This window comes from Pseudophryne corroboree, chromosome 8, assembly GCF_028390025.1.
Source record: "Pseudophryne corroboree isolate aPseCor3 chromosome 8, aPseCor3.hap2, whole genome shotgun sequence".
Classification (NCBI taxonomy): domain Eukaryota; kingdom Metazoa; phylum Chordata; class Amphibia; order Anura; family Myobatrachidae; genus Pseudophryne; species Pseudophryne corroboree.
This window is the reverse complement of record NC_086451.1, coordinates 395,064,003-395,089,505: the sequence shown is the minus strand read 5'-3', so window position 1 is coordinate 395,089,505 and position 25,503 is coordinate 395,064,003. Positions and strand designations below refer to the sequence as shown.

The 25,503-nt window shown below is 40.7% G+C and overlaps 1 protein-coding gene across 2 annotated transcripts in view; it reads left to right on the top strand.

The window, feature by feature from the left end:
- Positions 1-25,503, top strand: part of LOC134949263 (cytochrome P450 2C5-like) — a 166,708-nt gene that overhangs the window by 64,868 nt on the left and 76,337 nt on the right. For both annotated transcript variants that reach the window (XM_063937752.1, XM_063937751.1), the window contains exons 2-3: positions 761-926; positions 13,802-13,951. In XM_063937752.1, the coding sequence (XP_063793822.1) occupies positions 761-926; positions 13,802-13,951 (316 nt within the window). The remainder of the gene's footprint in view (positions 1-760; positions 927-13,801; positions 13,952-25,503) is intronic.

The window sequence follows — 25,503 nt, the reverse complement described above, 5'->3', positions numbered from 1 at the left end:
GAGCAATATGGTGTGGTCTAATATGAATAAGGAGCAATACTGTGTTATGTAATGTGAATAAGGGGCACTACTGTGAGGAGTTTCGTATATAAGGTAAAGTGGTACTACTGTGTGATGTAACGTGAATAAGGTACACTATCGCTTAATAAAATATGATTAAAGTTGCACTACTGTGGCATAATTTAAATTGGGGGTACTATTGTGTGACCATTCCCCTTCCCATCAAGAACACGCCCCTTTTTGGGCTGTATGCCAAATGTGTGCTTTGTTCCTATTTAAAATATGGGGGGTAGGAGCACCAAAAATGAGGACTCCTCTGGGTGAGGGGTGATGGTGCTGGGAAAGGGTGCAGGGTCAGAGGCGGAACCAGCATTGGTGCTAGAGGGCACCAGCCAAAACCTTGCCTAGGGCATCATATTGGTTAGTGCCGGTTCTGCATATTCCCTTTAATGGCACCTAACCCCTGATTTTCCATGCCTGTACTATATTGTCTTGAACTATTAGTGCTGCTTTCTTGTTTGCTCATTTGATCATGTACTGTGTAATGGGTGCTGTGGATCCCTTGTGTCACCATATAAAGAATAATAATAATAATAATAATAATAATAATATTATATATAGTCTTTGGTACCAACTAGTTGTACATATCTCAGTCATTAGATTCAAGCTACAATTTATCTTATCTGTGTTTCTATTTAGTCATGTACTGTACATTTGACCTAATGAGTGTAACCTGTATTGATTTTTTCTCTCTATGTAGCTAAAGGAAAAGTATGGTCCAGTATACACCATCTACATGGGAAATGAACCGGCTGTGGTGCTCTTCGGCTATGATGTAGTGAAGGAGGCTCTCATTGACTATTCGGAGGAGTTTGGTGCCAGAGCGTGCACTCCTTTGCTGTACAAGATAAGTTCTGGAGGTCATGGTAAGGGGAAAATTATACCAGGGCTGTTCATATGATGATCTAGCCTGCAAACTCTGACCGCGACAAAATTTGAGGTCATAAGCAAATGTGTGCATTCCATAAATTTATCATGGCCATTGTGTAATAGAAACATTGAAACTGTAATAGAACAACTGATCTTCCCTTAGTGTTTTAATCATAGTCTGTCTTGAATGCAATTTGAGACTATCAGATTGTGGCTTTTCACACTATGTATGCATGACATTGCAGAATCTGTGCCTTTTTAAGTCTGACATGAGACTCACACTGAATAATAATAGAATTATAAGACTGCTCTTCAGAGTGTAGAATTGTCAATTATGTATATACAGTTATACAAATGTTTATATATACAAAAGGACCCTATGGGACTATTTTACACCACTTAGGATTTATATATTATGGGTAGATATTTGTTATTTAAGGTCCTTGGTAGGTGTCTTGTTAATTTAGAGTGCCATGGATGACATCTAGGCCTATGTGGGGTATGATGGGTAGCTGGAGCCACTTCATCAATGACTATTTCTAGAGTTTGGTTCAGGTGTGATATAGCAGTCTTAGCAGAAGTGAATGCTGAAATAGGAGAGAGCAGTTGTTGTATAGAGGTGGAAAGTTCTTGAAAATTAATTGTGATAATATTTCTGCAAGTTTGAGGAGGATTGGAGGACTTCAATAACATTGATTTTGAAGTAAAGGAGAACATGCAGGTTATATGCTTGTGATCTAAGAGAGGGAAGGGAGTGTTAGTGAATTCAGAAACTAAGTATAGTCCGGTGTATGCAAGATTGAGGCAGTGGATGCTAATTTGTTACAAACAGAGAATGCATTCCATAAGGCACATTTTAATGATTTGGAGGGTGATGGGATACATGATGTTTATGACGTTGGCTGGATTTATATATTGCTGCAGATCAGGTGAATGTAAGTGGTGCAAGTGGTTGGGGCCTGTATTTGGTGAAATGTCACCAGCTAATAGAAGTAGGAGCGAGAGATATATATACTTGTAATAGGTTTGTGAATGTTATTATGGTGACAGGTTGTGATTGTTAATTTCAATGTATAAAGAGAAGTAAAAAGCTCATGAGTGTTAATTAGAAGGGAGTAGAAAATTGAGGTGACAATGGGGGTAATTCAGATCTGACCGCAGCAGAAAATTTGTTAGCTAATCGACAAAACCATGTGCACTGCAGGGGGGGTGGGGTAGATATATCATGTGCAGAGACAGTTAGCTTTGGGTGGGGTGTGTTCAAACTGAAATCTAAATTGCAGTGTAAAGGTAAATCAACCTGTATTTACTCTGCACAGGAACAATATAACCCACCCAAATCTATCTGTCTCTGCAAAGGTTATCTCTACCCCACCTGCAGTACACATGGTTTTGCCCACTAGCTAACAAATTTGCTGCTGTGATCAGGTCTGAATTAGACCCAATGTGTACAAAGGGTTTATTTGCAGGGAGAATGAATTATGTAATTGCTTTGGAGGAAATACCATGGAGTCCTATGAAGAAAAGCAATGTGTGGTACATGGTGTATTTGAATTAAAAATTAGTTATTTAGGTTTACAACATAATGAAGTTAATTGTTAAAGTTAAACTTTCAAATACCTGTTTACTGATGTTATTCAGCGGTTCATTTTCAAACACTTACTGTAGTAACATAGTAACTAAGGTTGAAAAAAGACAATTGTCCATCGAGTTCAACCTATTTGTGGTCTCCTATGCAGTCTTATTATAGGACTAGTTATTTTTATGTTAGGACTAGTTAAATTAGCTATAATGCGTGCCTACGCACCATAACACTGAATATCTTTATCCAACAGGAATTTATCTAACCCATTCTTAAAGGTGTTGACTGAGTCCACAGTTACTACTCTTTCAGGCAGGGAATTCCAAACACGTATTGTCCTTACTGTGAGAAAACCTTTTCGCCTCAATGTGCAGAAACTCCTTTCCTCTAACCTAAGCGAGTGACCACGTGTTCTCTGTGCTGATCTTATAGAAAACAGGTCCCTCCCAAGCTCTGTGTATTGACACCTTATATATTTGTAGATGTTGATCATGTCCCCTCTTAGTCTCCTCTTTTCCAATGTAAACATGCCTAGCCTTGCAAGCCTTTCCTCGTATTCCAGTGTCTCCATGCCCTTGATTAGTTTGGTCGCCCGCCTCTGAACCTTTTCTAGCTCCAGGATATCCTTTTTGTAATATGGTGCCCAAAATTGCACACAGTGTTCAAGATGTGGCCTCACTAGTGATTTATATAATGGGAGTATAATACTCTCGTCCCTTGTATCAATTCCCCATATTATGCATGCTAATATCTTATTAGCCTTCTTTGCTGCACTCCTACTTTGGGTACTGCTGCTTAACTTGTCATCTATGTGAGCCCCTAAGTCTTTTTCCAGTACAGATTCCCCTAATATTACCCCATTTAGTATATAGGTGTCATTTTTGGTCTTGCCCCCACAGTGCATTACCTTACACTTGTCTGTGTTGAATCTCATTCTCCATTTTGCTGCCCATGCTTCCAGTTTAGTTAAGTCATTCTAAAGAGGCTCAGCATCTCCCTCCGTATTTATAACCTTACACAATTTGGTATCGTCTGCGAAAATTGACACCATGCTCTCTAGACCTACTGTTAGGTCGTTGATGAAAATGTTGAACAAAAGTGGTCCAAGTACAGACCCTTGTGGCACACTACTTAGTACTTTGGTTCAATTTGAAAATGATCCATTGACCACATTGCACTGCTCCCTATTATCTAACCAAACACTGACCCAAGTGCATATTGTGCTCCCTAGCCCTATTTCTTGTAGCTTATAGATAAGACGCATGTGTGGTACAGTGTCAAAAGCTTTGGCAAATTCTAAAAAGATTATATCCACCTCCTTACCCTGATCCAGTTTTGCACTTACTGTTTCATAAAAGCCAAGTAAGTTGGTCTGACATGATCTGTCCTTCACAAATCCATGTTGGTTCCTTTTAATGACCTTATTTGCTTCAAGGAACTTTTGAATACTGTCCCTTAGAATACCTTCCAATACTTTCCCCACTATAGATGTAAGACTAACTGGTCTATAATTACCTGGTTCAGCTTTGCTCGCCTTTTTAAATATTGGCTCTACCTCCGCTATATGCCAGTCCTTGGGAACCATACCCGATTTAACCGAATCCATGAAGATCAAAAATAGAGGTCTTGCTAGTTCAGCGTGCAGCTCCATAAGAACCCTCGGGGGAATTCCATCTGGACCAGGTGACTTATTAATCTTTAACTTTTTTAATCGGTCACAGACTACCTCCTCACTCAAATAAGCATTTAGCAGTGGGACATTATCTTTGTTGAGATTTTGTGTTAGACCCAGCATTTGGTCCTCTCTGGTAAATACCATTGAAAAAAACTTGTTTAGTTTATTTGCTATGTCATTATCTTTTTTGATTAAGACTCCCCTCTTGTCCTTTAAAGGGCCTATACTCTCGTTCTTTAGTCTCTTACTGTTGATGTACTTAAAAAAAAAATTGGGATTCGCTTTGCTTTCCTTTGCTACTAGTCTTTCAGTTTCTACTTTAGCCACTCATACCTTTTTTGCATATTTTGTTACAGTCCTTATAGTGTTAAAATGACTCCGCATCCCCCTCAGATTTGTATTTTTTAAATGCTCATCTTTTTATGTTCATTAATTCCTTTATATTTTTGTTAAACCACATTGGTTTGGGATGTTATAAACAATTTGTATATGTGAATGCAAAATGACCAGCACATCTGACCCTAGATTGCATCTAAAGGAATACTATGGCTGATTAATAAAGGCAAGTGAGTTAAATGTTTAGCTGATGAAAGGTGATAGATTACACTGTATTTGACTATGCAGACACCAGCCCAGTATACCTTCATTAAATATGCCTCACTGACCAAAATTTAAATTACAAGTATTTAAAATTTCATTCAAATCATGATATTACATATGCTACTAAGCAGAGGCGTCACTAGGGTTGGTGTCACCCGGTGTGATAACTGATGGTGTCACCCCCCGACACGGACCACCCCATGCGTGCTCACAAAGTAAGATGCAATCGCATCCAACTTATGTGAACACCTCTGCCTGATTTGATAGGCAGAGGAGTTCACGGGGCTGCGACGCAGCGTTGTGGGGTTATCAACACTGCTTCTTTGATACTGTATTTTTGGGGGGGCTATCCAATTAGGTCACCTGAAGTACAAAAAGTACATTTTCTCCCAAAAACGCACAGGTTCAGTCACAGTGAAACCTGTGTGTTTTCAACAGCCCTGTTTTTGGATAAAAACTGGGACGTTTTCAGGGATTTTGCTTCGCCTGCCTGAGGCGAAGTATGAGCCAAAATTCACATTATGCCACATGGAATAAGCCAAAATTCACAAGGAATGAGACGAAATTCACATTTTTCCACACATTATGAACCAAAATTCACATGGAATGAGCCAAATTCACATTATGCCACATGGAATGAGCCAAAATTCACATTATGCCACACAGTATGAGCCGCAATTCAGGGACAGAGAGAGTGACAGAGGCACAGGGTGAGTGACAGAGGAACATAGGGACAGGGAGAGTGACAGAGGGACAAGGAGAGTGAGAGCAGGGACATAGGGACAGGGATAGTGACAGAGGGACAGGGAGAGTGACAGCAGGGACATAGGGACAGGGATAGTGACAGAGAGAGAGACAGCAACGACATACAGAAGGGAGAGAGAAAGGCAACAGTATAAAATTAGCTAATCCGCAGTGGAGGTGTGGAGGAGGCTGTGATTGGCGTCGTGGAGGAGGAGGTTGTGGTCAGCAGCTGTGCAGAGTTGGCTGAGGTCGGCGGTGGTGGCGGATGAGGAGGCTGTAGGCAGCAGTGCGGAGGAGGCTGTGCTGTGGGAGGCGGCGGTGCTGAGCAGGAGGCTGTGGGCGTGGGTGCGAAGGAGACAGCGGGCAATGATGGTGTCCTTTGGCGCGGTTCTGGTCCGCCTATTTACCGCCATTATATTAAATTTGCCATAGACCGGCAGCCAATCAGCAGCCAATGAGCCGCCCCTGATTGGCTACCGGTTCAGTAGCGCTGAATTTGAAATACTGCAGCGGCGATGGTCTCAGTCAGTGCTTGAAGTGGCGGTATGCCACACTGGTGTGTACCGACCCACTTCAAACACTGTGTGTATGTATAAATATATATATATATATATATATATATATATATATGAGCTGTTTCAGCTGCCAGAGGGTGTGTTTTTGGTCTAATGTTACAATTTACAATATACTGCTACAGTATAATCCAGTGTTATTTTTGTTTAAATCATTTTTTTGACTAATTTAATAAAATATATATATATATATATATATATATATATATATATATATAAAAAATACATATTTTGTTAATTTAGTCAAAAAACATTTTTTAAACAAAAATAACACTGGATTATACTGTAATAGTATATTGTAAATTGTAACATTAGACCAGAAACACACCCTCTGGCAGCTGAAATAGCTCACAGCCAGCCAAGGAAGTAGCAGCCACTGAGGTCCGCAGTCTCTTCACAGCAGTACAGCCAGGTCCTCCCCCTTCGGTAATGTTGCACACTGCCTCTCCTCCCTTTCCCTTCCAGAATGGCTGCGGTGCCGGCGTGTGCGTGATGACATCACGGGTAGTGACGTACAGCACCCTTCATCTGTACAGAGCTTGCGGCAGCCGCAGACCGCAGTACGGACCCGGCCTCGTTGTCCTGCACAGGCAGGCTTATGAAGTCGGCGGGCGTGTGGGGGCTTGGTGCGTGTGGGTGCCGCTGCAGATGTAGAAGTGGATGAGGGTGCGGGTGTGCAGCTCTTTTTGGTGTCACCCCTTTGAAGGGTGACACCAGGGTGCGGGCCGCACCCCCAGCACCCGCCTCATGACGCCACTGCTACTAAGCACAAACTGTACAAATTGCATCCACAGGTTATCCCACTTATTATATCGTGGAATCCCCCGTGCATGCGATCGGGCGCCAGCAAGAGCCGAAAGAATGGAGATTCTGAACTATAACACCAATAGGCACTGCTGCTCCTAGTTATAAGGATAATTGCGTTCCTTATCTAATTAACCAGAAAAAAACACTTTGCAAGGGAAAAAACCCCTGCAAAAAACCAGGAGCGCTGTACCTATTCGTTTAAACAAATACAATTTATATATCACACTGGACACTAGATCCTTAAAATTTAAAACATTTTCTTGTTTTTATTTTTATCATAAACATAAATGTAACAAATGCTACAGCATATATTAAAAAATATTGATAAAATTAATATCACATATTCCATACAATTCAATTCCCTAATACTCAATGTTGTTCCTTTCAAATAAGCATTAATCCATCGAGAATGTCCAATCCCACATATATATATATATATATATATATATATATATTTCTCACTGAGTTTTGTGGGTTCTATTAGCTTAATTCTCACGTAAATGGCTGCTTCCAAAATTTGTGTCATTTATGTATCTAGAGGCTTGATCATTGAATATGACAATAAAGTCCCGAACTACTCAGAGTGCTGAGTTTATATGTGTGCACACATTTTTCTTGAAGAAGAGAAATTATAATAAATATAGTTAATAATTTTCACACATTGTTGAAATCATTTCACCTCCAAGGTATTAAAGTGCTTAATATTGATCATCAGGCTCATCACGGTCCAGGGACCGTGTGAGAGACGATCACCTGCTTGACTGGTATTGTGCTGTGGATAAGATCCGTCCAGTGTGTATGCAATAGGGCTGATACCAGCAGAGGGAGCCTGAACACTGTGACAATACATCAGGACACTTGAAAGAAATCCACTCTACCTGTAATAATAGGTATTGACAATGTCTATAATATTTGTCCTATTAAAAACACATTAAAGGTTAAAGAACACAGTACGCAATTGGCGCAAAAGGTACCGCAAGGGTATGTGCAGACGCTGTGCACAGGGTGTGAACACAGGCATTGCAGATACTTACAGAATTAAACTAGAATAACTATACCTTAAGGAATGTACTTATACTGTAAACCTCTGTGTAGTGGTAGAGTGTAGATGCAACACAGTGTAACCTTATTAACTTCAAAGCTGTTTGAGCGTCACCGACGCTCTGAGAATACTTAACACTATAAGAAATACACAGATACCGTGCTTAGGGTCCAACGCCTTATATATATATTATGAATGTTATACTTGCAAAAGAATTAATACAATACAAGTCATACACTACAATATAACATAGACTAACTAACCAGATAACTACACGGGAAATACAATACAATGCAATTACGTTTTAAGGGAAAATAAGAGAGAAAGAGGAGAAGAGAGAGAGAGAGAGATATGGCTCACAATAACAATAAGATCAATATGATTGCGGAGAAAACTCACACATGTGAGGAACAATCGCTGCGCAGTTAGTCAATGCTTAGAATCTTTGTGGAGAAAATACTTGACCTTACCCATACTGGCTGTCCCTATATACACAACCCTACAATACCGCATGGGACAGAAGCTAGACTCCATTTTGGGAAAGCTCCCATGATTCCAAAGACTGCACCACATGGTTGAAAGGGGGAGGGGAAAATACCCAACAGCAGCCATTTTAGATTTGCAGGTCCAAACACATGGCACTCTCTGCTACACCACAATCACATAGCAGAAGACACAAGACTCCATTTTATTCCAAAATGTCCAAGCCTCAGAACAATGCATATGTTCTGATTTTACAATTGCAAACCATCTAAATCACCTTTCACAATTTCAATCCAACTTCCTAGAACCATCTTATTCAATTTCACATTCCAAACAACTTCCTAGAACCATCTTATTCAATTTCACATTCCAAACAACTTCAGTATCTCAATAACCAGAGCATATTCATCACAAGACCAGATCACAATGTAACCACACATATCAGCCTGCCATTGCTACCAGCACATGTTCAAACGTAACTGCATGGTGGTATTTATGATTAACAAGATATATTATAACTAACCAGCACAATCTATTTTAAATCACCATAGGCAAACAAATACCACAAATACTATGCTACAGATTGTCTACTGTTCCAATTCATCACAGACTTCACAGAGTATCAACACAAACACCCAACAATCACACAACCAAGTTACAATATCCTATTTAAACCAGCACCATTGACCTTAAAGCAATCTGTCTATATTTCCTTATCTAGCCATGTGAATTCAATACTTAGCCTTTAGTTTGGAGGTCAGTCCTGGGGATGTAGCCGCCATGCTGCTGGGTGCCAGGTAGCTGTGTGAGTGAGTGAGCCCTGTGATTTCCAGTGGATAATATCATACCTGCATTCCAGCTGTGGGGGTGTGTCAACAACAAGATGTGTGTGTCCCTCACAGCATGTGAGCCAGCTGCATCAGTGGCCTTGGTTATGCAAAACAATGGGTGATGACCAACACATTCCTGTCTTGTGGGAAGCTATTGTTTGGCGAATACTATCTCACTGTCCACTCTCAGTTGAGACAATGACATCTCAGCAATCATTCTTCTGGAGACAAATCCAGCCCCATTTGTAAACACAGGTGTTGGCCCTCCTCATTGAGTCTCAAAGCTCAGTGTAATTAAAGGCTATTGTACTCCGTCTGCAGGAAAGATACTGATTTGGAATACAATTAATCTTCAATTACTATTCCTGTGCTTACCTATGCATATGAAGACGTGAAGCCCTCCCAACATGCAAACTATTGTTTGGGGAATCTCTAAGGTCAAAGAGCCATTTGAGACCCACTGATACCTGCTGGACTCAGGGGAATATTAACTTATAAAATCCATTATTTTGATTAAATATGTAGCATGCACACGCATGAGGTGCATATATGGCAACGTGCAGCGTGATATTTTTCTGACTTTGACAGTATACTATCAATAGAGGGAGCCTGATGATCAATATTAAGCACTTTAATACCTTGGAGGTGAAATGATTTCAACAATGTGTGAAAATTATTAACTCTATATTTATTATAATTTCTCTTCTTCAAGAAAAATGTGTGCACACATATAAACTCAGCACTCTGAGTAGTTCGGGACTTTATTGTCATATTCAATGATCAAGCCTCTAGATACATAAATGACACAAATTTTGGAAGCAGCCATTTACGTGAGAATTAAGCTAATAGAACCCACAAAACTCAGTGAGAAATATATATATATATATATATACACACATATATATATATGTGGGATTGGACATTCTCGACGGATTAATGCTTATTTGAAAGGAACAACATTGAGTATTAGGGAATTGAATTGTATGGAATATGTGATATTCATTTTATCAATATTTTTTAATATATGCTGCAGCATTTGTTACATTTATGTTTATGATAAAAATAAAAACAAGAAAATGTTTTAAATAGGATCTAGTGTCCAGTGTGATATATAAATTGTATTTGTTTAAACGAATAGGCACAGCGCTCCTGGTTTTTTGCAGGGGTTTTTTCCCTTGCAAAGTGTTTTCTTCTAAGCACAAACTGATTGCATAGTGTTCACAGAGTTAGGATTGTAGGGCTCCGGTATGAATGGTCGACAATGTTAAGGTCGACACTCATTAGGTTGACAACCAATGGTCGACATTGACATGATCTACATGGCCATATGGTCGACACATGAACATGGTCGACACATGAACAGCTCGACATTGATTTTTGAACTATTTTTGGTGTAATTTTTTCTGTAACATGACCAGGAACCCCAATTAGTGTACCGCATCCACTTGCATGGCTCGCCTCACTACACTACCACTGTGCTCAGCACAGGTTGCTATTCCCAGCCATAGTCCACATGGATGGTAAAGTATGAAAAAGTTAAAAATATATTTTTTTTAAAAAGCCACGTCGACCTTTCATGCATCGATTATTTTCATGTGTTGACCATTTGTCCATGTCAACTATGTCATTGTCGACCATTAGTTGGAGACCTAATGAGTGTCATCCGTAACATTGTCAACCATCTGAACAGATACCGGATTGTAGGGTGAGAGATTTGTATACACATTTGAAGTTGCAAAGCATTTAATCTGTAGTTGTGTTAGTTGTTTCATGTTTCTCTTTCAGTTTTTGTCCAATTTAAAGTCAAGACTATGGGGGTCATTTCGAGTTGATCACTAGCTGACGTTGTTCGCAGCGCAGCGATCAGTGAAAAAAAGGCTATTCTGCGCATGCGTATGCACCGCATAATGTACGGGTACAAAGAGCATTGTGGTTTTGCACAGGTTCTAGCAAAGCTTTCAGTCACACGGCCGAACGCAGGAAGATTGACATGAAGTGGAGTGCTTAGAAAAACGCAGGCGTGTCGGGAAAAATGCAGGCGTGGCTGGGCGAATGCTGGGCGGGTGTGTGATGTCAAAAGCCGTCCCTCCGTCGTTAGAATCAATGCACACAAAGAGTAACTACAGGGCTGGTTTTGTTTTGCACAAAATGACTTTGCAAGCGCTCTGCTGCACAAGCGGTCGCACTTCTGCAAAGCGAAAATACACTCCCCGGTGGACGGCAACAATGCGTTTGCATGGCTGCTAAAAGTAGCTAGCGAGTGATCAACTCGGAATGACCCCCTAAGTACATATAGTTATTCAATTGTAATCTCCACACTTTGAATTTTACTTACTAGCAATATTTAGCCAAGGCTTATTCAGTTCCCTGGCCCTAATAAGTAGAGCTACAAAAATGTGTTTGGATGTTCACTGATTGTGACCCCACATCAATGACCAACACCCACTGCGGAGGTGAGCAATGAAAACTAAAACAAACAAATGGTGAGAAGGGGAGACACCATTACAGATTCACACAAAAAAATTCAAACATTATCAGGCTTAAAGCTGCTTTTAAAATAATTGCACATTACCTAAAGATTGCAGTTTTGTTATTTAACCCTGTGCTTTTTGAGGCAAACACTTTAGAGTCTTAGATCCATATTAACTGTAGCCAAGGAGAAGAAGAAAAATATAGGAGTTCCATCACAGTCCTTGCAAGGGTTGCATATGGCTGATAAGAAGTCCAGGCTAAAACCATATAGTTATTAAATTGTTATCTCAAATGACGAGGTCAATCCAATTAACCGGGATGGGTGCGATATGCCGTTGCAACTGCGTTTAAACTCCAACAACGGCACCCGATCTTGCACCCTCCGCAGGCTCAAATTAGCCCCAATTTGCACAAAATTGCTCGGACCTCTATGGGGTGGCGAGCAGTTTTGTGCAATTTTGGCCCGCCGTAAAGTGCGGCCACTGTCGTGATGATATTGCAAAGGCGAATCATCGCGGCTAATTGGATTGGCCCCTAAGATTATCCACACTATCTATAGTCAACCAAGTCTTATTCACCTTCCTATCCATAAAGAAATAGTCCTGGTTTTACAACAATAAGTCGTTAGAGAACAGTGGTGGAAGCATTGGAATGATGCCAGCTGTACACAAATCAGGGTTTCTATTGGGTCTATCTGCAAGAGGAAACTTCTCATAGCCTGTCAGTAGAGAAAGTTAGAGAAAGCGGACTTACATTGGCAACGTGTGAAGTCTCATATACACGTGTCGGTTTATTTTGTTTATGTACAGCTAACTTTGAATGCGAAATAGGGCACAAAATGACTATTCATTAATTTTCAGCAGAATTAGGATACACTGGCCATTATATAAAATTATAAGCGCTTCTATTTTTAAATGTTGGCTATTTATTTATTATTAAAGTGTGACTATTGAAAACTGCTATTAACACAGGTTTACAGGTGCACTGGATGATCATGATCATCATAGCCTACTATAAGCTAACTTTCCCTCCAGTGCCATTTTTAAGGCCAGGCCTGCTGTGCAATCCCACGGGGCGCTGGTCCAGGGCCATTCTGAGCACACTGCTGCAGTATTCTATGAGGCCTGGGCGGCCGCATAGAATACTGTGAAAATGTCACTCTCAAAATGGCCGCCGCCTGAGAGAGGACAGTTTTTAAGGATGCTTGAAGTGGTTGCCATTTTGGGAGGGACATTTAATAGATGGAGCCCGGAGGGATGCGGCATTGGCGGTGTTGGCAGTAGCAGCGGAGGGTACATGCTAGAAGGCCAGCAGCATGAAACAACCCCTTGACAACAAGCAGATACAGTGTCAATTTTAAGTGAGGCACGGTACTAGCGGGCATTACTGTGTGGGGCTTAATATGGTCCAAGGGGCATTACTGTGTGGGGCATATTATTGTACTAGGTGCATTACTGTTTTGGGCATAATATGGTGTAAGGTAGTATTTTCCTGAAATGCCACGCCCATTTTCTGCTAAACCACGCACCTTTTTCTGGGTGGGGCTCATTTTTTTGTGTTCACACTGGGAGCCAAATTGGCTAGAAACTGTCGTGATCCCATCATCTGGTGTCAGTTACTGTGGCCAAGCTTTGGAATGCAAATATTGGTAAATCCAGCAGCATAAAAAATAATAAGGGCTGCTTTATGATCATAAGTGGAGGGACTGTGGCATACTGTATATACGACAATACTACAATTTATCCACAGGCACCAACAGGGGAATTTTCTAAACAGTAGCTTTTGCAAACTACCATCATCCAACTTGCTTTACCCTGATATTTAAGACATCAATCATATTAAAGGCCAAATGTGCCATATTTTGTCTCTAGCAAGATTTACATTTTCTTTTTCTTAGATTAAACATTCTGAAAAACAGTAGCTTGCAAAATCTACCCCTTAGTAAATGTATGCCCAAATTCTTGATGCTGTCGCACACCACTTTCTGCTTAGTATTATCAGTTAAATAGACATTGCACTTTTCACGTATGATTTACTGTTCACGTTCTATTACAATATTTATAGGAGTGATCTTCAGTAATGGTGAGCGGTGGAAACAGTTGCGACGTTTCTCTTTGATGACCTTAAGAAATTTTGGGATAGGTAAGAGAAGTATTGAAGAAAGAATCCAGGAAGAGGTCCAGTTCCTTAATGAAGAATTCCTGAAAAGTAAAGGTAAGTCATTTTGCTGTGGATATGTTGTGGGATTGAATAAGACTTATGAGTAAATTAAAAAAATGAGCAAAAACAAGGAACAATTTGCTTATGGAATGAACATAGTTGCAATGTAAGGGTTCAAATGCATTTATATTTTGCTTGCAGGGAAAATACTGAGTGTTTTCAATCTAGCGGACAAATACTGATCAGTTTTATTTTTACACTGCAATTTAGAAGTAAGGTAGAACACACCTCTTCCCAGTTATAAATCTGTCTGCACATTTTAAATCTGCCCCATCTGCAGCACAGCATGTTTTGATAGGTGCAATTTGCATATTTTTTTGTTCCTTTCTTTAATTGTTTCTAACTCTGAAACAAACCCTGTCTGTAGATTAACCATTTGTATTGGTCAGGGTCACTGAATGCCTTTCTGCCATTTCATCTTGGATGTCATCTCGCCACCTCAAACTTAATATTTTCAAAACAGAGTTTATTATACTTCCACTGGCCAACAGTAGTTACCAACCTGACATCTCTATCACTATTGAGAACTCAACAATCAATCCTACCCCACAAGCTCGCTGTCTAGGAGTCATACTTGACTAAAAACTGTCCTTTCCTCCCCACATTCAATCTATCTCAAAATCATGTTACATGCATCTATAAAAACATATCCAAAATCTGACCATATCTTACACAAGACACTGCAAAAACTCTAATCCATGTTCTCATTATCTCCCGCATTGATTATTGCAATAGTTTTCTTAGTGGTCTTACCAAAAAGAGATTCTCACCACTTCAATTAATTCTGAATGTAGCTGTAAGGCTAATCTTCCACGCAAGACATTCATCGGCTGCAAATTCACTCTGTCAGTCCTTCCATTGGTTACCTGTATTCTACCATATTCAATATAAAATACTTTTACTCACATACAAGGCCAATAACCAAACTACACCAATGTACATTTATCTGTATGAAAAAGAAAGAAGAAACTAAAGAAACATTTATTGGGGGTGCACACTGGAACCTTAGTATAATATTAAAATGTTTAACTTTTATTGATATGCATTAATATTCCAAGAACGTGGTGAAATGTTAAAAGATTATAGTGTGATATAAAGATTGAATTGGTGAATAAAAACTATTAAAATCTCCGGCTGTTTCTTCTAATTCTGTGAACCCTAGTGCCTCTATCCAAGCTGTATTGCATATATAGTCTGTGCTATTTCTGTTACAATAGTATTAGCTTTTCACATGATAAGGATAGATACACAGAACATGTGATAGGATGGTTTCGCTATATCGATGACATCTTGATATTATGGGAAGGAGAGAAAGAACTTTTGGAGAAATTCATCAATACATTGAACCGGAACAATCTGAATTTGAGATTGATGTCAGAAATTAGTCAAACATCAATAACATTCCTAGATCTGACCGTTAGGGTAGAAGGAGATGGAAAACTCACTATGGATCTGTACAGAAAAGTTACGGCTACAGAGCCGGCCATAGGCATAGGCAAACTAGGCAATTGCCTAGGGCATTTGATATGCCTAGGGGCATCAGCAGCTTCTGCTGATTAAAATGATATGCGGCATGCCTATATTCTGTGTGTAGCATTTCATATGCAGATACAGCCATAGTCTCACACAGTATATAGGCACGCTGCATATCATTTTAATCAGCAGAAGCTGCTTGTGCATCCTAGCCACATAGCAATGAAAATAAGATGCATTTTCATAAAAAAAGGTGCCCGACGTTAGCACTGAGGCAAAATTTATGAGGACACATGTTGTATCCAAGCAGAGGCAGAGGTCACAGTGTTAGTGGCAGTGTGAGTGCTGTGTGCATGTGAGTGGGTTGGTTGTGCAGTAGTGTTCGGAATATGTGTAAGGAGCATTATGTGTGTCATGTAAAATGCATTAATAATGTGCAACATATGTGTAAGGGGCACTATGTGTGTCATGTGTATAAGGGCATTAATATTGTGTGGAATATGTGTAACAGGGTACTACTGTATGTGTGTCATTATGTGTATAGGGGCACTAATAATGTGCAGCAAATGTGTAGGTGGCACTATGTGTGTCATTATGTGTATAAGGGCATTAATAATGTGCGGCATATGTGTAAGGGACATTATGTGTAAAAGGGCATTAATAAAGGTTGTAATAATGTGTAAGGCGCATTATGTTTATAAGGACATTAATAATGTGTCTCATGTGTAAAGGGCATTACTGTGTGGAATTATGTGTATAAATGCATTACTAATGTGTGGCATTATGTGTATAAGGTGCTCTACTATGTGGCGTTGTATATAGAAAGGGCACTACTGTGTTGTCTAATGTGAATAAAGAGCAATAGGGTGTGGTGTAATGTGAATAAGGAGCAATTCACTGTGATGTAATGTGAATAATGGGCTCTACTGTGAGGAGTAACGTTTAAGGTAAAGTGATACTACTGTGGGATGTAATATGAATTATGGACACTATCGCATGATCAAATATGAATAAAGTTGCAGTACTGTGTGGTGTAATTGGAATTGGGGTTACTATTGTGGGGCCATGCCCCTAGCCAGCAAAAACACACCCCTTTTTGGGCTGTGCGCAAAATGTGCAAACTGTTCCTATTTAAAATATAGGGGGTACAAACCCCAAAATAAGGACTGCTATGGGTGAGGGGTGATGGTGCTGGGAAAGAGGTGCAAGGTCAGAGGCGGAACCAGGGGTTGTGCTAGGGGGCACCAGCCAAAATCTTGCCTAGGGCATCATATTGGTTAGGGCCGGCTCTGTACGGCTACAAACAGTATTTTACATATCAAAGTTCCTACCTTCCAGCCACGATACGCAGAGCACCTAAAGAAGAATTCTTGAGGATATGTTGCAATTGCTCTGGTAAAGATGATTTTGAGAAGAGATCAGAAGAACTCTCTGACAAACTGAGGATAAGGGAATACAGCAACACAAACATAAAAAAGGTTATAGAATAGCTACTAACACAGATAGAAAATCCCTAATATACCCCAAAACGAAAAAAGAACCACAAGGAGAACAACAACAACAACAACAACAAAAATCAGGTTTATAGGAACATTCTGCAATGAATACAAACAGATACAACACATACTGCAGAAGCACTGGAATGTGATAACCACTGACAAAGAACTAAAAGAAACCTTGGGAGAAAGGATCTACGTTTCCCGTGTGGTGCATGCAGTACTTACCAATATATCCAACAGACAAAAGAAATCGAAGATCATTATGGCTAGAAGAGGAAGATTTTTGACTGCATAAATTGCAAAACAGTAGGGGTCATACACTGTTTAACATGCCCCTGCGGCAAGATGTATGTCGGCATGATGAGCAGGCAATTGAGGACACAAACTGTGGAGCACAAAAGAAATATCAAAAATGCTTATATGGATCTCCAAAGATTTCAGAAAATTACAAGTGTAGCATGTCACAAAGATTTAAAAGCCTTTGGTTTGGAGCAAATCCATTTGGGAATCAGAGGTGGTGACACCACAAAGGAACTTCTGAGGAAGGAAACCAAATGGATCTTCCTTATGAATATGGTTGATCCCTTAGGAATGAATGAATATAATCAATATTAAGCTTTTCCGTGAGATCATTGAAATAACATCTTTATTCAATATTTTCAATGTTATAATAGAAAACTTGAAATAACAAACCATTTTGGGGACTTCTTATAGAATATTATGATGTAGGTTATAAGAACATTCAAACCCAACACCGTACCAGATCTAAGACATCTTATGAGAAGGGAGGATTTATTAAATTAACAACCTAAGGAGAAAAGACCCTATATGATAATTCCTAAATGGAAAATAGGAATCATACTTACCAAGGACATGTGTAAAAATAATCAGACAATCCTTAATATATTTAAAAAAAAAATAAGAAATACATAACCCATCACCTGTGAGGGGAAAAAAAAGGTGGAGAAATTCCAAGGAGTATATAAGACAATGAAAATTCCTAATACAATAACAGGAAATATACCTACCGAGGACTGGTGTGGAAATAATCAGATATATTTTAATTTATAAAAATAAGAAACATACTTACCACATGGAAAATTTAAGCATGTAATGGTAAGGGATTGACCCATTAACATGACAATCCGCTGTGCAACTGAGGACACGTATCACCCTCTAGGAATTTGATTATCACTTTACAAATTTTTTTATTTTTTAGTACGTTTGGAGTTATATACACATTTTATCACTAATTTTATAATTTACTAGGTCACAAAACCTGCAGCATTCATTATATATCAAAACATTTTATTGAGTAGCAGACTAAATGGATTAATTTTAATAGATGATATATATATATATATATATATATATATATATATATATATATAGTCCAGAGATAGGTCTGGCACTACTCGTCCTCCCAGGGTATCAGCTCTGGTGCCCTCCTTAAGAGACAGCAGCTCGATGTATAGTACCAGTACAAGGCGGCACTCGGAGACTTTCACAAAAATGGAAACGTGTTTAATGTGAATCAACGTTTCGGGAGCCGAACTCCCTTCTTCAGGACGCAGTAAACAAGTTGTTTGCTGTGTCCTGAAGAAGGGAGTTCGGCTCCCGAAACGTTGATTCACATTAAACACGTTTCCATTTTTGTGAAAGTCTCCGAGTGCCGCCTTGTACTGGTACTATATATATATATATATATATATATATATATATATATAATGGGTAAGTATAGATACAGTAAACCAGAACATTTTTGACAAAAAAGAGAGAGAAAAAATATTGATGCATATTAAAGGTTAAATACAAATAACTAGAAATCGATAAATATATAGATAAAAGAAAATATATTAATTCATGATAGATAAGCTGAGTATTAATTTCACTTGTAGTCACTTATAAGGTACATTCGGATTCAACATACGCTGCACATGATTAATAAAATTTACATAATTTAATTCAACATCAACCAACACAGTAATAGCACAGTATTTACACACTTACAGTATAACATTAAATCAACATGAACAAAATAATCACATTAATCACCTTAATAAAGATACATTAATACAAGAACATTAATGAATTAGATTAATATTTTTATACCTGTATAGAGGGTGATGATTCTATCACTATATGCATAAGTGGATGAGGAACTATATGGAGGAATTTATAGGAATGTAATATGGCTGTGGAATAAGATATTATTACCAATCTAAAATAGATATGGCTCACCACCAGCTAAAAAAAATTCCACATGTTTAAAATATGCTTGTGACAGGATACTGTAGATAACTGAACACAGATATATAGTAAAATTAATATGGATACGGATACAAGAACATTTAAATAAAAAATAATGCTATTTGGACCTGAAAACATAATATACAATAGGACTGAATAGTATTCATGATTGACAGTTCACCCCACCAATAGAAAACTGACACAGGTGATAAAAATCAGCAGAAACAGAATGGCTCGGGTTACAGCCCTGAGGAAGCCAATGGTGAAACGGCCATAGGTTATCTTCCCAGCTGTTTAAAACTGTGGGGCAGATGTATTAACCTGGAGAAGGCATAAGGAAGTGATAAACCAGTGATATGTGCAAGGTGATAATGCACCAGCCAATCAGCTCCAATATATAAATTAGAGATGAGCGGGTTCGGTTTCTCTGAATCCGAACCCGCCCGAACTTCATGTTTTTTTACACGGGTCCGAGCGACTCGGATCTTCCCGCCTTGCTCGGTTAACCCGAGCGCGCCCGAACGTCATCATCACGCTGTCGGATTCTCGCGAGGCTCGGATTCTATCGCGAGACTCGGATTCTATATAAGGAGCCGCGCGTCGCGGCCATTTTCACACGTGCATTGAGATTGATAGGGAGAGGACGTGGCTGGCGTCCTCTCCGTTTAGAAATTAAAATAGATAGGAGAGTGAGACACTTCATTTACTTACTGGAGCTTAGGAGGAGTTATACTAGTGACTGATGACCAGTGACCTGACCACCAGTGCAGTTTTATAATTTATTATTATTTAATAATCCGTTCTGTTCTTGTTCTCTGCCTGAAAAAAACGATACACAGTGACTCAGTCACACTCACATACCATATCTGTGCTCAGCCCAGTGTGCTGCATCATCTATGTATAATATCTGACTGTGCTCACACAGCTTAATTTGGGGGAGACTGGGGAGCAGTTATAGGTTATAGCAGGAGCCAGGAGTACATATTAAACAGTGCACACTTTTGCTGCCAGAGTGCCACTGCCAGTGTGACTGACCACTGACCACTGTGACCAGTGACCTGACCACACTGACCACCAGTATAGTATATTGTGATTGAATGTCTGCCTGAAAAAGTACACTTGTCGTGTGACTTGTGTGGTGTTTTTTTATTCTATAAAAATTAAAAAACTCATTCTGCTGACAGACAGTGTCCACTCCAGCAGGTCCGTCATTATATAATATATACCTGTCCGGCTGCAGTAGTGATATATATATATTTTTTATATCATTATTTATCATCCAGTCTACTAGCAGCAGACACAGTACGGTAGTTCACGGCTGCAGCTACCTCTGTGTCGGCACTCGGCAGTCCATCCATAATTGTATACCACCTACCCGTGGTTTTTTTTTTCTTTCTTCTTTATACATACTACATCTCATTATCATCCAGTCTATATTAGCAGCAGACACAGTACAGTACGGTAGTCCACGGCTGTAGCTACCTCTGTGTCGGCACTCGGCAGTCCATCCATAATTGTATACCACCTACCCGTGGTTTTTTTTTTCTTTCTTCTTTATACATACTACATCTCATTATCAACCAGTCTATATTAGCAGCAGACACAGTACGGTAGTTCACGGCTGTAGCTACCTCTGTGTCGGCACTCGGCAGTCCATCCATAATTGTATACCACCTACCCGTGGTTTTTGTTTTCTTTCTTCTTTATACATACATACTACATCTCATTATCATCCAGTCTATATTAGCAGCAGACACAGTACAGTACGGTAGTCCACGGCTGTAGCTACCTCTGTGTCGGCACTCGGCAGTCCATCCATAATTGTATACCACCTACCCGTGGTTTTTTTTTTCTTTCTTCTTTATACATACTACATATCATTATCATCCAGTCTATATTAGCAGCAGACACAGTACAATACGGTAGTCCACGGCTGTAGCTACCTCTGTGTCGGCACTCGGCAGTCCATCCATAATTGTATACCACCTACCCGTGGTTTTTTTTTTCTTTCTTCTTTATACATACTACATCTCATTATCAACCAGTCTATATTAGCAGCAGACACAGTACAGTACGGTAGTCCACGGCTGTAGCTACCTCTGTGTCGGCACTCGGCAGTCCATCCATAATTGTATACCACCTACCCGTGGTTTTTCTTTTCTTTCTTCTTTATACATACTACATCTCATTATCATCCAGTCTATATTAGCAGCAGACACAGTACAGTACGGTAGTCCACGGCTGTAGCTACCTCTGTGTCGGCACTCGGCAGTCCATCCATAATTGTATACCACCTACCCGTGGTTTTTTTTTCTTTCTTCTTTATACATACTACATCTCATTATCAACCAGTCTATATTAGCAGCAGACACAGTACAGTACGGTAGTCCACAGCTGTAGCTACCTCTGTGTCGGCACTCGGCAGTCCATCCATAATTGTATACCATATACCCGTGGTTTTTTTTTTCTTTCTTCTTTATACATACTACATCTCATTATCATCCAGTCTATATTAGCAGCAGACACAGTACAGTACGGTAGTCCACGGCTGTAGCTACCTCTGTGTCGGCACTCGGCAGTCCATCCATAATTGTATACCACCTACCCGTGGTTTTTTTTTTCTTTCTTCTTTATACATACTACATCTCATTATCATCCAGTCTATATTAGCAGCAGACACAGTACAGTACGGTAGTCCACGGCTGTAGCTACCTCTGTGTCGGCACTCGGCAGTCCATCCATAATTGTATACCACCCACCCGTGGTTTTTTTTTCTTTCTTCTTTATACATACTACATCTCATTATCAACCAGTCTATATTAGCAGCAGACACAGTACAGTACGGTAGTCCACGGCTGTAGCTACCTCTGTGTCGGCACTCGGCAGTCCATCCATAATTGTATACCACCTACCTGTGGTTTTTTTTTCTTTCTTCTTTATACATACTACATCTCATTATCATCCAGTCTATATTAGCAGCAGACACAGTACAGTACGGTAGTCCACGGCTGTAGCTACCTCTGTGTCGGCACTCGGCAGTCCATCCATAATTGTATACCACCTACCCGTGGTTTTTTTTTCTTTCTTCTTTATACATACTACATCTCATTATCAACCAGTCTATATTAGCAGCAGACACAGTACAGTACGGTAGTCCACGGCTGTAGCTACCTCTGTGTCGGCACTCGGCAGTCCATCCATAATTGTATACCACCTACCTGTGTTTTTTGTTTTCTTTCTTCTTTATACATACTACATCTCATTATCAACCAGTCTATATTAGCAGCAGACACAGTACAGTACGGTAGTCCACGGCTGTAGCTACCTCTGTGTCGGCACTCGGCAGTCCATCCATAAGTATACTAGTATCCATCCATCTCCATTGTTTACCTGAGGTGCCTTTTAGTTGTGCCTATTAAAATATGGAGAACAAAAATGTTGAGGTTCCAAAATTAGGGAAAGATCAAGATCCACTTCCACCTCGTGCTGAAGCTGCTGCCACTAGTCATGGCCGAGACGATGAAATGCCAGCAACGTCGTCTGCCAAGGCCGATGCCCAATGTCATAGTACAGAGCATGTAAAATCCAAAACACCAAATATCAGTAAAAAAAGGACTCCAAAATCTAAAATAAAATTGTCGGAGGAGTAGCGTAAACTTGCCAATATGCCATTTACCACACGGAGTAGCAAGGAACGGCTGAGGCCCTGGCCTATGTTCATGGCTAGTGGTTCAGCGTCATGTGCTGTTTGGGGGGTGTTTTTTGGAAGGGCCATCCTGCGTGACACTGCAGTGCCACTCCTAGATGGGCCCGGTGTTTGTGTCGGCCACTAGGGTCGCTTATCTTACTCACACAGCTACCTCATTGCGCCTCTTTTTTTCTTTGCGTCATGTGCTGTTTGGGGAGGGTTTTTTGGAAGGGACATCCTGCGTGACACTGCAGTGACACTCCTAGATGGGCCCGGTGTTTGTGTCGGCCACTAGGGTCGCTTATCTTACTCACACAGCTACCTCATTGCGCCTCTTTTTTTCTTTGCGTCATGTGCTGTTTGGGGAGGGTTTTTTGGAAGGGACATCCTGCGTGACACTGCTGTGACACTCCTAGATGGGCCCGGTGTTTGTGTCGGCCACTAGGGTCGCTTATCTTACTCACACAGCTACCTCATTGCGCCTCTTTTTTTCTTTGCGTCATGTGCTGTTTGGGGAGGGTTTTTTGGAAGGGACATCCTGCGTGACACTGCAGTGACACTCCTAGATGGGCCCGGTGTTTGTGTCGGCCACTAGGGTCGCTTATCTTACTCACACAGCTACCTCATTGCGCCTCTTTTTTTCTTTGCGTCATGTGCTGTTTGGGGAGGGTTTTTTGGAAGGGACATCCTGCGTGACACTGCAGTGACACTCCTAGATGGGCCCGGTGTTTGTGTCGGCCACTAGGGTCGCTTATCTTACTCACACAGCTACCTCATTGCGCCTCTTTTTTTCTTTGCGTCATGTGCTGTTTGGGGAGGGTTTTTTGGAAGGGACATCCTGCGTGACACTGCAGTGACACTCCTAGATGGGCCCGGTGTTTGTGTCGGCCACTTGGGTCGCTTATCTTACTCACACAGCTACCTCATTGCGCCTCTTTTTTTCTTTGCGTCATGTGCTGTTTGGGGATGGTTTTTTGGACGGGACATCCTGCGTGACACTGCAGTGACACTCCTAGATGGGCCCGGTGTTTGTGTCGGCCACTAGGGTCGCTTAGCTTAGTCATCCAGCGACCTAGGTGCAAATTTTAGGACTAAAAATAATATTGTGAGGTGTGAGGTATTCAGAATAGACTGAAAATGAGTGTAAATTATAGTTTTTGAGGTTAATAATACTTTGGGATCAAAATGACCCCCAAATTCTATGATTTAAGCAGTTTTTTAGTGTTTTTTGAAAAAAACACCCGAATCCAAAACACACCCGAATCCGACAAAAAAAATTCGGTGAGGTTTTGCCAAAACGCGGTCGAACCCAAAACACGGCCGCGGAACCGAACCCAAAACCAAAACACAAAACCCGAAAAATTTCCGGCGCTCATCTCTAATATAAATTAACAGTTAGGATCTGATTGGCTGGTGCCTTTATCACCTTGCACTTAACACTGGTTTATCACTTCCTTATGCCTTCTCCAGGTTAATACATCTGCCCCTGTGAACCTATTGTGCATGTTAATATAAGTGATCATATGTAATCATCCCACAGAAATTATACAGTGTTGTGGAAAGACACAGCTTGACTCCGCTGCTGGCAGCGGCTACTCCATCTAAACCACATATCGAAGACTGAAGCCGTCCACATGTGCCAGCACATACAGGCTGCACTTACCCAGACCACGCTGTGCAGTGAGGGCACAGCCTCCGTGTCTCCGCTGCCGATGGCGACTAATCCATCTGAGCCACGGTAAAGAGATGGAGACCTCAGCCCGCTGTACAGATCTGCAGCAGTGCTCCTATAGTTGCGCTGCAGGAAGACGGCCAGTGGTAATATACATGACAAGATGGGAGAAGTAACACATGCCGCCTGATAGGAACGGCTTTACAAATAATAAAAGATATTCAAAAGTACACCTTTGGTATTCTCAACTATCGTGTGTTAAGGGATACATTTATCTAACCCATAGAGAGTAGAATAGTAATGTGGCTTTGCTCTATTGAAAAATTAAATAATTATAAAAATCAATAAGCCATGCATATTTAAAGTGGCCAAAATCAGAATACTTTGAAATAGTTTGGCTCGTAAAATATATGTGAATGAATGGTAAAATAAAAACGATCAGAGCATAGTCATCTCCTATATAATAGCCCTGTGACTCTGTGCCTGGCGTTCTAACGCTAGGCGGAGTCACAGCGGTGGGCGGGGTCAGCAGCATGTGCAGGGAGACACACCATGCCCTGTGACAACACTAGCTGGCCAGCGGTAGCAGCAAACACAGGTCCTGGCAGCACACAGGCCATACCCTCCGCACATGGACGCTGCAGGTGGACGGACACGGCACCTCTCCCGGTAACGCCACTGACACCCACGCCGGGGAACCCTCCCTCATACAACTCAATATCACCGCCTGCCGTACGCACCACCCACTTACCACTGCTGATCACACGGAGCTCCTGCCACTGCAGCCTTCAGCCGCACCACGCTCCACTCCGGAAACAAAACAGTAGGAGGCGGCAGGTGGACGGCCGCCGCACCTCGCACTGTAACACACCAGGCGCCTTACACACACCCCACACCGGGAAGACCTCCCTCATACATCCCACGGTCTACTGTACACAGCCAGCGGCGGGGGGGGGGGGCGGTC